Source organism: Natator depressus, chromosome 6 (assembly GCF_965152275.1).
Source record: "Natator depressus isolate rNatDep1 chromosome 6, rNatDep2.hap1, whole genome shotgun sequence".
Classification (NCBI taxonomy): domain Eukaryota; kingdom Metazoa; phylum Chordata; order Testudines; family Cheloniidae; genus Natator; species Natator depressus.
In genome coordinates, this window is record NC_134239.1 from 107,230,837 (window position 1) to 107,243,242 (window position 12,406).

The 12,406-nt window shown below is 38.9% G+C and overlaps 1 protein-coding gene across 3 annotated transcripts in view; it reads left to right on the plus strand.

The window, feature by feature from the left end:
• The window catches only part of CCNK (cyclin K), a 31,290-nt gene that overhangs the window by 6,803 nt on the left and 12,081 nt on the right, over positions 1-12,406 (plus strand). For all 3 annotated transcript variants that reach the window (XM_074956208.1, XM_074956209.1, XM_074956210.1), the window contains 5 exons: positions 156-287; positions 1,653-1,758; positions 3,093-3,150; positions 5,763-5,932; positions 8,324-8,598. In XM_074956208.1, coding sequence (XP_074812309.1) covers positions 156-287; positions 1,653-1,758; positions 3,093-3,150; positions 5,763-5,932; positions 8,324-8,598 — 741 coding nt within the window. The remainder of the gene's footprint in view (positions 1-155; positions 288-1,652; positions 1,759-3,092; positions 3,151-5,762; positions 5,933-8,323; positions 8,599-12,406) is intronic.

Here is a 12,406-nt window from a genome sequence, read left to right on the forward strand (position 1 = left end):
AATCATTGCATGAGCTTCTAATTCTATTAACCGTTCTCTGAGAAACAGCATCTCATAACCTGATTGTTGAAACTGACACTTAAAACACAATTTGTTTTTAATATATAGATGCGGCATTGTAGATGTAGACTTTCTGACAGAATTTTCTTTGTTAGGTGACTGGAGCCTGCTGTCTCTTCCTGGCAGGGAAAGTTGAAGAAACTCCAAAAAAATGTAAAGATATAATCAAAACAGCTCGTAGCTTACTAAATGATGTACAATTTGGACAGTTTGGTGATGACCCAAAGGTAAAATAATTTATTCATGCTTATGATTCTTTTACTTAACTTAGCATTTTAATAGAGTTAATACTTACGCTATATATTTCCAGGCTTTATTTCTCTTCTGAAGTAAAAGGAAAGTTGGATTCTCATTTGAAAGGGCACTGTCAACTTTATTCTTCAAGTTAGATAAATAAACCTAAATTTTAATTTTCTGGTACATTACCATGTATATAGTCTAACTTACTTAAGTGTGTTTCAGCTTTCCTGTTGCTAATAAGGTGTTTTCAGCAAAAGAGAAACTGATTGATTATACAGTGTAAACTGTGAAATTGACTACGTAAAATGCTGTCAAATTCACAAAGTAAATGAACTGGAAAAAAAAATTGTCAATTTCTTTCAGTTGTAGATGTTAGTTTGTAACTATAGTATATACACATTTTTCAGACAAATACAACTTATTTTTAATTAGATGCCATACCTTTAAAAGACATTATGGGAGATCTTAGTTTTTTAAATCTCACTATGTGCTGTTGTTGGTGTTACTTTTCTGAGTAATGCTGCTTATCTTTCATAGTTTATTTCACAGTTAGCTTTGCCATTGGATTTGCTGTGATAGCTTCAGTTTTCTTAGTTGATACTCAGCTATCACCATCAAAGGCCAAGATTTTTCAAACGTGACTAGTGAGTTTGGATGCTGCATTTTTGAGGTACCTATCTTGAGGCACCTTACAGGGGCTTAGTTATCTACAGGGTGGGTGTTTTACACTTTTTGAAAAGCAGGCCTCTTTAAAGTGTCAAGATGGGTATGCCACAATTGAGGCACCCAAAATCCCTATTCACTTTTCAGAAACTTAGCCCAAGTGTGTCTCTTGTGATCTGCCATCCCATATGTAGAAAAACTCACCCCAAAATGGAGTTTTGATCTGTTTTAGACTTTTTAGGTAATGAGGTGGGAGAATGGGGGTGAGAATATGGATTCAGTTACTTCATTCACTGAAGTAAACACTTGGTAAATAACCTTAAAGATTAAGAATATTTAAGAGAAACTAATAGATTCACGCATAATTACGTTCAGTAATAACTCATCTTGGGCAGTTAAATCTCATAATGCTAACATTTAAGGTAGGTGATTCAGCCTCTGAAAGGTCAGGACCATCAATGGTAGGAAATAACTGAAGAGAAATCTAGGAGGTGACTTGATCACAGTCTTATAAATACCTGCACAGGGAAAGATAATCTAGCAGATAAGGGCATAATAATATCCAGTGTCTGAAAGCTGAAGCTAAACAAATTCAACTGGAAATAAGGTCACATTTCAAATGAGCATCAAATGTTCATGAATAAAAGAGGGAATTATATATTTTGTGGTTACTTTGTCATATTGTCTAGGAGGAAGTGATGGTCCTGGAGAGAATCTTATTACAAACAATAAAGTTCGATTTACAAGTGGAACATCCATACCAGTTTCTTCTCAAGTATGCCAAACAACTCAAAGGTAAATATAGAGAGTTGCATTGCTGAATAATATTCAACAACTCTTAAATAGCACACTTGGTTTATACTTCTTTAAAAACATTGATCTACTGACCCGCCATCTGAGAGAAATATTAACCACATTTCCGAGAAGGAAACTGGGACAGAAGTTGTGACTTCCAAGCCCACAGAGTGAGAACTAGTAGTAGTTAGGTGTTCTGGGCTTCCAGTCCTCAGCTCGGTCTCTTTAATGTCTTTAAAAGAATGGTTTATGTCACTTTTCTCAGCGTGTGACTGTTGTGTATAAATAAGGCTACATTTTAGTCACAGGTATTTTTAGTAAAAGTCATGGACAACTCACGGGCAGTACACAAAAATTCACGGCCTGTGACTTGTCTATGACTTTTACGAAAAATACCTATGACTAAAACTTGGGCGAGGGGCCACGTGTGCTGGGGAGGAGGTGGCCCAGGGGGGCGCAGTGGGGGCGGAGGGCTGTCAGGGGCTCCCTACCCAGCTCCGCGTCCCTGCAGCTCCTAGGTGGTGGAGGGGGCACAAATGCTGGCTGCCGCAGCTCCCATTGGCCAGGAGCTGCAGCCAATGGGAGCTGCGGGGGTGGGGCCTGCATGCAGTGCAGAGACCCCGGCCCCCCTGCTGCCTAGGAGCTGCAGGGCCATGCCAGTGGGTGTCCTCTACCCCGAGATAAGTGCACCCATGCCCTCTCCCATACACCCAGACTGCTGCTGGCCCAGGGGCTGCCTGGCTCAGGCAGCCCCTGAACCAGCCACCAGTTGCTGCAGAAGTCATGGAGGTCATGGAAAGTCACGGAATCCATGAGAGACTCGCAGCCTTATGTATAAATCATTTGAATCCGTGGCTTACGGGTTTTCTTTTCCTGGCCTGATATAACTTGGAAACTTACTTGATGCTTTCCTGTCTAGGCGTACTAGCCCAGGTGAAAAGTTCTTTTCCTGCTACGTGTTCCCTCTCCAAACAATAACTATTTAATTTAAATTGCCTTAAAGTTCCCCCCAAAATCTGTCCCCTCACTTAAAAAATCACTGAATTTGTTCCCACTTACAAACCAATTCTGGGTCCCCCTATCATTTTTCAAAACTCAAAAAATTCAGTGCAAAAGGCAAATGTTTTAGGGGACTTTGAGCATATGAAAACATGAGGTTAGAATGTTAACAGGTTTGCACTCGTAACACATCAGTTTCAGCTCATATACCTTAAAAGATTAGAATATTACAAAGATACCATTTTTCTAAAGAAGTCTTTCCATTTATAATGGTTTATAAAACTAATTTTTCTGAGCTTTTTAGTTTAGTAAACTTTTTTGTTTGTCTCTTTCAGGTGATAAAAACAAAATTCAAAAACTGGTTCAAATGGCATGGACATTTGTAAATGACAGGTAAAAAAAAAAAAAAAAAAAAAGTTTCCAGACATTTAAATATTTCAGCTGGTTACCACCACTTAGTTTGTTCTGGACCCTGACCTCTTTCCCCAGTCATGCACATTTAGGCTATATCTCTTTGTGCACATTTCAAAGACAGTTCATGTTTGTTCATGAATCATGGGCCATACTCCTGCCCTCACTCCAGAGTTTTTATCTGAAGGGATTCCTTTTATTCCAGGATAAAATTTAGATCAGGGACTTCAGGGGGAAGCCCAGATCAGGGAATATGGTCAGTTCTTCCTTCAGATCCATACAGTGAGGCCAGAAAGGGCATAGCCAAATTCCAGAGCCTCCAATACCTATAGGAAGAGAGGTGTGACCCCAATGTCTTGGCCTGGGAAGAGGTCAGTCCCAGAAATATAGTCTTTGTGCAACATATTTTATATTCTTCATAGTGCAGTGCAGTAAATAGTTCAGATATAAGCAGTGTTTATTTCTCTCATCAGACAACACTTGGGGGAAAAAAAACCAAACGAAGTATTTGATTTTATATTGTAACCAGCTGTAGCTCAACTGAATTTAACTATGAAAGATGATTATGTAAAAAATAGCACCTTCTTAATAGATGTATTGAGTCATTTCTGCATACCTCAGAGGCTTAAATAAACTTAGTTTATTACACTTCCGTTAGCACTGTAGAGCCAACACGTGAGGGAGAATGAGCAAGGTTATTTCTTGGTGCATCAACACCTCTGTGTAATTACTCTCAGATTTCTAACTAGAGTGCTTAACTTCAGACATCCAAAGAAAAGTGGTCTTGATTGTTCAAAAGCGCTAAGCACCTATGGTTCCCATTGATTTGAGTCAGACTTGTGGGTGCACAGCACCTCTGCAAATTGGTCGCTTTTACTCTGGTGCTTAATTTTAGGTGTGCAAGATTCGAATTTAGGCCCAAATTCTAAGTCTTGAAAACCTGTACAACCCAAATGGAGATAATCGGTTTACGTGGGTGGTGGTGGTGGTGATGTAAATTGAAGAACAGTGCCTGGCACAGGTGTGACTACCATTTGGCGTGCATCATCTTTATTGCAGATGGTGATACATAGGAAGGAAAGAATCTAGCTTGACTTTCAGATCCCAGGTTGAATATGCAGGATGGCAGTTGGGAAACTTTTTTTTTTCTTGTAAATTCAGAAAAATTGATAGTGTTGTTGAGACAGCACTATACTTGGAGTTCAGAAAAATGCCCTTGGAAAAATTACTGGACTTGTGCAGCTTTGTTCCATACAGTCATCAATATGGATTTTAACTACAGCTACTTTGGTTAAGATTTTCACTTAGCCTTTAAGACCCTGCACTATGCTTAGTGCACACTGAGTGGTAAGACTTCTCCCATGGGACCTTGTGAAAAACGATGCTATGCAACATCCATTAAAGGATTTTAGAGCACCGGGTTAGGCATGCTATGTTAGCTGTAATATAAACATAGACCTAAGTGCCATGGATGTAGAAGCAACATTAAGAAAGGAAATTCTAACCCAGTTTACTCCTTGAAAGTTTTTTAAAACTACCTTTTGCATTTTTAGTTTTGAAACTACTAAATGACTCTCCTCTGTGGGTACACTCTAATACTTTGTGTACTTCAGTCATCCATAAACTAATGAGTTTTTTAACCTAACTGCTATTAGTACCTTGTGCTAAACAAAAGAACCCATAGTGAATTGGTCAATGAATGGTGTGAAATTTGTTGTAACTAGATCACTGAATGGCAGATTTTCAGACTTTTTGCTTGAAGAGCTTATATTCTAGAATTTAGCAATGAGTTGAGTGGTTACCGAAGAAAAGGAAAGCTGGCTCTAATATTTCTATGGGTTTTAAATTGCAAATCAAGCTGAGTATTTCATGATTAATCTTAACAATTGAGAAGTAGTGGTATAATCAACTTTACTGTAGCCTTCACTACTACATATGCTAATCAGGGGACAACTTTCTAGACCTCTTAGAACTGTATCTAAAACTTAAACTTATACATTGGAGTATTTGGTCTCGACATTCCCATGATTCATTGTTTATATTTAAGTGCATTTTATCCAAAATAATCCCCAAATGCATTACAAAATAAACGTAGAAATCATTTCACCTACCACTGAAATAAAACCACTGAACAACTGTTTAGGACAGAACTTGAAGAATATCATATACAGCTGATGTTACAGGAGGAATCTTTTAGATAAGCAGAATGTAATCGCCCAAACTGGAATCTGGTGCAGCTAAATTCCCTCATGCTTTTGTGAAAACTTTATCTCAGTATGTCAGACTCTTTTTCTAAATAAATTCCTCAGATATCTGTTCATGTTGCTTTTTGTTGCTGCATGATAATGGTGCTTTGGATGTTTAAAAATCAAATCACTATTAAATCAAAGAACTATTAACAAAGATCTTAGTTTGGTAAATTAGTTTGTGTGACAGGGGAATCCTAGTTTTGTTAATCAAAAATTAACTGAATGAGATATTAAAACTTAACTGTCATCTGCTTTGTCTCAACAGTACGTTGTAGGTGTCATTTATTCAGACTTGTGATGCAGCTATCTGGGTTATCTTAAAATGACTGTTGTTTGATATTCTAGTCTCTGTACTACGTTGTCACTGCAATGGGAACCTGAGATCATAGCTGTTGCAGTTATGTATCTGGCAGGCCGTTTGTGCAAGTTTGAAATTCAGGAGTGGACATCAAAGCCAATGTATAGAAGATGGTGGGAGCAGTTTGTTCAAGATGTACCTGTTGATGTTCTGGAAGGTACCAGAAATATTTTTGTCACATTTTAAACACTTGCATTCTTTTTTTTAATTTGAGGTCTGGACTAGGGTTGCCAACTTTTTGATTGCAGAATAAGTGCTGTGGTTCCCGGCCAATGGGAGCTGCGGAGCCGCGGCAGGGACAGTGCTTAGAGCCTCCCTGTGCCTAGACGCCACAGGACATGCCAGCCACTTCTGGGAGCCATGCAGAGCCAGGGCAGTCAGAGAGTCTTCCTTAGCCCTGCTGCTCTGCCAAATGGACTTTTAACCGCTCGATCAGGAGCCACCAGGGTTCCTTTTCAACCGGGCATTCAGGTCAAAAACTGGATGCCTGGCAACACTAGTCTGGACAGTTTCTCCCTTAATCATCAACCTTGCTTTTAGGGCAGGGTACTGAAGACCATCTGTTTACTTAAGCTTTTCAGAGGGGAGCTGAGTATCTCCTTTTATCAATGTTTAATTTATAATATTATAAACCTTGCCAGAAATTTCAATTGTGTATTTTAAAAACTGAATTTTTTTTATTGTAAATGTTGGAGCCAGATCAAAATTCTGGATTCAAATGCCTCTAAACTTAAAAAGTGTTCATATCCAGTGTTTCCACCATAACATTTTGCAAATACAAATAATACAGGTAGTAGCGGTCTATGAAGTGGAATAGTGTGGAGCTCACAGCCTGGAAATCCTGCACTGGATGACCAGGATTTCTACACGCACTGATCTTCAAAACCCAGCAAGTGATCTGTCTATATAACAAGGCTTAGTCTTCCATATTATAATTAGCGCTTCTGATTTTCAGTTTTAATAGACAGACATCAATAAAACAGCCCGATACAGAAAATGAAATCTGTGTTTAGTAAGTAAACAACAGAAATGGTTGCTTGTATCTAAGGGCTTGTATCTAAGGGCTTGTCTACATGGAGCAGGAATGTGTTATTTCTAAAGCACACTAATGTGATGCATTTTAATTGGTCCGTGTAGACCCTTCTGATGCTCACTAAAAGTTCCTTATTGTGCTTTAATATAGTGCTGTTTGAAACAGTGCTACATTGAAGTGCACTAGGGAGCATTACAAAGAGATTACTCATTATGTATATACAATTATATACATTATTCATTAAAGTATGTACAAAGAATTTCCTGAAAACCCCTGATTAGTGGACACCTACGTAAAACTCAAAAGTTGCTAAAAATACCCCTCCCCCCAGTTAAATTTAATAAATCCTGAAAAACAGAAGCCCTGCAATAGAGCATTTTACCACGCCTATAGTAGTCCCCAGTCTGACCTGACACTACCACTTCATATTCATTGGGAGTTATAATATTCTTGTGGAACTGCGTTCTTGCATTCCTCCCTTTCTGTGTGCATGTAGTTCACATTTTTATCCTACATTGCTTGTATCCCATTCCAAAGGCTAGTGGCTTCTGGAAGTCAAATAACTTAACTAAGGAATCTTTTGAAGGTTTGGACGTTTCAGTATTTATTTAGGCCATGAATCCAAGACCTAATTGTTCTTGGCACTGGAAAGACAAAACATGGAGGACATTTTTCCAAAACAGCTGCTAAAACCTATCTCGAATCATACTTTTAACTTCCACAAAGAGCTATATAGTTTAGTCTACAGGTGAATATAAAAAGTAGGCTTAGTACTCAGCATGCAGAGTCACTACAATTATATAATAATAATAATAATAATATTAGAAGAAAAATAAGTTTAAATATACCTTAAAGGAACAGAACAACTCACAGTTTCAACCCATTTTTGGCTAACTAGCATGTAGAGGCTCCAACCAAGATTGGGGTCCTATTGTACTAGATTATGTATATAGCCATGGTAATACAATCCCTGCCTCAAAGTTATTACAGTCTAAATAGACAAGAGTGAGAGGGGAGGATTATTTCCATTTTACAAATAAGGAAGTTGAGACCCAGAGAGATTGTGATTTGCCCAAGATCTATCACACAGCAAATCTGTGGCAGAGTTAAAACTGAATTCATTCTCATTCTGAATTCTCAAGAATTCCTTCCTTCAGTAGGGTGCCACTCCTTTCCCTTAATGTCCTCGCTGGTTGCTTTGGTTATACAATCAGGTTTTCCTATCTCTAAAAATATTTCACTCTCCTTTGCTACTGTTAGAAAGACCCACACAGACAGAGAAACTTGCTATAAAGGGATGACAGTGAAACTGACTACACGCAAAGTCCTGGCAAATGTACAAAGTAAATTGAAAAAAAGAACAGTGATACTTATCCTAGGTATTGTAATAGTAGGTAAAATATTTTCAGCAAGAAATGTTGTTTTGACGTTGGTGTCCCTTTAAAGGGTTTCAAGCTGATTATCAATATTGTTACGTTGTATTAGGAATGTATAACCTTTTGGACTTTTTGTTAGACATCTGTCACCAGATCCTGGATCTGTACTCGCAAGGGAAACAGCAAATGCCTCATCATACTCCACACCAACTGCAACAGCCGCCATCCCTTCAGTCTACACCTCAGATGCCTCCAGTACTACAGTCGCAGCAATCTCAAAGTTCAGAGCAGTCACAGTCACAGCAGCAAAAAGAGTCCCAGCAGTCAGTGCAACAGCAACAGCAGCAACAAACACAACAATCTAAGAAACCCTCTCCTCAGTCAAGTCCTCCAAGGCAGGCTAAACGTCCAGCGGTAAGTTTAACTGAACATAAGTGATGAGCAGATTTCTATTTAGAGCAGGAGCAATTGTTTCCTTGGCTTAATCTAAATTATGGTTATGCTCTGAAAAGTGACTGTAAAGTATCACCTTATTACATGCTGGATTTTTTTCTTGGTTTATTGAGTTTAGGCCTGCTTATTTTAGTACCAAAATAAGTTGGGTTTTTTTAATGCCTACCAGGACCACAGGGCCTGCACCTCTTGTGCATTGTCAGCAGAATGGTTTACTGTGTTCCAATCAGTTATGCCAATGCCCACCAACTGAAGGCTGTAAGTTTGCCCAGGTGTTACTGATGAAATCATTTGATCTGTAGAACCTTTATTATAAGTGACTATGTATGAGAAAAGAAGAACCCAAATTCACTTTCAGAAACTAGACTGAGTTTGCTGGATTGGCCATTTACATTTTTTTTCCAAAATGAGCATATTTTATTTAAAATTGGAGATTCAAGAAATGTGGAACCCCGATGTATCATTTTTAGGCATTTTCAGAGTGGAACCACTTGATGGGATAGTCTGGTCCCTTAATGGTAGTGATACCTCAAGGTCGGCTTACCCTATCATATGGCATGGCCCTTTAAGATTTTGAAAGATCTGATATATACAAGGACCTGGGAGATATTAGTAGAGAGGAAGTGGTACTAGGAATAAGTGGAAATACGTGGATGGGAAATCCTGTCACTGTTTCCTTAAAGGCCTACACTGGGAGTCCTGCAGGGTGGGGACAAGGCTCCCCTCTCCTCTAACCAATTGGATGAGCATATATGCTACCTTCTCTCTCATAGCAGGGAAGACAGCAGTGGCAGAAGGCTTGCCTGCTGAACCCTTTGATGCTGGAAACTAATTTGAGAAAGGGGCCAGCTGAAGGAGAAACTGTGTAAGGCCCTGCAGTTGACCTAAATTACAACCCAGCTCAGGATTGCTGTCTTAAAGGGAAAGAAACTGTTTAAAGTACAACCCAACTTCAAGGAAGGGCCTGGGTTGCCTCCTGAACAGGGGCAGTAAAAACCTACCAGGACTCTTCTGTGGACCTGGAGTGGGTGTGACTAAAGGAGTAAGTCAAACTCTGTAGACAGAATTTATAAAGTAGGACACACACCCCCGCCCCCCCCCCCCCCCCCAGTGAAGCAGGTGTGTGCTTTGAACTACTCTGGATTGAGTACAGGCCGACCTCGACTTTACGACATTCGAGTTAAGACAAACGGCACTTACTACACTTCTACATTGACACACTGATTCGACTTATGACTGTAGGTTTTGAGTTTACAACGCTCGGTCCCACAATAGAGTAGATTGCGGTTACGACTTACGACACAATTGTAAGGAACCAATGATGTCTTAAGTCTGAGGCCTGACTGTAATTGAAAACCTGAGTGGGTGCCAAGAGTAATGCAGGGCCACAAGGGGGCATGCTTGAGGGCAGCACCCCATTACAAACCACTTAAGTTTTGTGTATTTTCATCATGGTAATATAAAAAAAATTCATCTCACACACACGGTTTTATGCATTCCATGTCTTGTGCTCTGTATCATCTGTTCTTTTAAAATAAAAAAACACCCTACACAATGGACAAAACCTCATAAGTATTCCAGCTGCACGCTTATCCATAGTCATTCCAGGGTCAAGGACCTTATTTGATATGCAGTTAACTAAATTATTGTCTCTATTGCATTTATGTTTCTGATAATTTATTCAAACAGCAGTGAAATAACAAGTGCATTATTCACACTAGAGCCTCTGGTATCTGTTTTCTCGGGCTATTTAGGATGTGCCCACCCCTCTTTCTTATACATTCTTAATGTCTTCTTGTGACGTATTACTGCTAATGCAGCTTTGATTTGGAGAGAACAGCAGGTAGCAGCTCTGGAGAAAAGCAACAGACAATACAGTGAAAGATTTGGGGCTGAGGAGGAGTGTGCCAAAGTCTAGATAGAGGTAGCAGCCAGAAAGTTAAGAATGCATAGGTCTGTGGAATCTTAGATTTTACATAGAATGTCATTTACTGCTGAAACAAAGCCATGTCTGCAGTGGAACATGGCAGCACTGTTGTAACATTGCACATTTGCAGTACATGGTAGTTAAAGATGGAAAATTAAAGAATACCAAATTCAATTGAAACTTTAGGGGGAATTTTAGGTCGCCAGAATGTATTCCCCCCTCCCCCCCCCCCCCCCCCAAAAAAAAGCTCGCTTTCATTGCGCATTGTCGTCTTGTGTTGTAGGATCTTAAGGGCAGGCCCTTTTTTATATTTGTCTGTGAAGTACGTAGTAATCAGTTGGCACTATGGAAATAATGAAAACACAAACGAATCTGGCCACATGTATCTGTTGCAAAAATACCAAGGAACTTTTGTCTGCAAATAGTTTGGGTATTTGTTTTAGGTCTTTCCTAAAAGAATGCATCTTCAGCAGCTTTAGGCTTCCAATCCCATGCTTAGGCATGAATTCATAAATTAACTTTGGAGGAACAAGGGTATACCTACTGAATAACAGCATGATTTTCTGCAGCACCTGGAGTTTTCTTCAGTCTCATATAAGTATTAAGCAGGCTTGATCTTGCTTAGTTGGAGATCTGATGAGAACGGTATCTGAGCCCACCTAGCAGAAGCCTAGAGTGTAAACAGATGCAGAAGGGAGACTAATAAGCCCAGATAATTTGTAGAGCGAGATTTTAAAAAAGCCTATAAAAGCTTAAAGCTTATAAAAAGTTAGAGGTGTAAAGATGTGGGAGTTGTGGCAGGAGAGTGCAATAGCTCAGATTATGCTTTATGTACCAAATTTATTCCATGCTAGGAAATTCATGACTTGGAAGCAATAAGATGCATAGTGCTTAGAGGATTTACTCATAGTTTGTGCCCCAAAAACATTTTAAGTTAAACCTTACTAAGAGATTCTACCAGTTTCTGTAAATAGGAAATTGCATGACTGCCACTTAAGACATTATAGGAGAAATGTGTATATTCCTCATAGCCAGATGCTCCACTTTTGTCAATCATCATGGCTCAATTGAAGACAATGGAGATATGGCAATTTACATCAGCTGAGGAGCTGGTCCCTGATTTATAAAACCTTTCCAAATGCCTGTCTGTCTAAATCTGGCACCTCTTCTAAACTGTTGGTGGGGAAGAACATTTTGAACATTCAGCTGATTAAGGTCTCTGTATCCAATAATCTATCCCATTGTTGTTTTACTGAGAAAAACTACCTTTAAATGGTAAAACTAAAATATGTTATTGGGGGCTGATACATTTGTATTGAAGATGTAAATTTTTCAAAGATACAGGTGCACATACAGTAGAACCTCAGAGTTACAAACACCTTTGGAATGGAGGTTGTTCATAACTCTGAAATGTTTGTAACTCTGAACAAAACGTTATGGTGGTTCTTTCAAAAGTTTACAACTGAACATTGGCTTAATACAGCTTTGAAACTTTACTATGCAGAAGAAAAAAGATGCTTTTAACCATCTTAATTTAAATGAAAAAGGCACAGAAAGTTTCCTTACCTTGTCAAATCTTTTTTTAAATTTGCCCTTTATATTTTTAGTAGTTTGTTTAATGTGGTACCATACTGTACTTCCAGTTCCAAGTGAGTTGTGTGGTTGACTGGTCAGTTCATAACTCTGAGGTTCTGCTGTATGTTGCAGGATTGCCTCATTTTAAAACTGTCTGTGAACTCTTCTCAAACTTCAAGTGCTGTACTAGAAAATAATATTACTATGGAACTTGGGATATTGGTCAGCAACACAACTAAATAGCCAATTAAAATAAATCTCTATAAA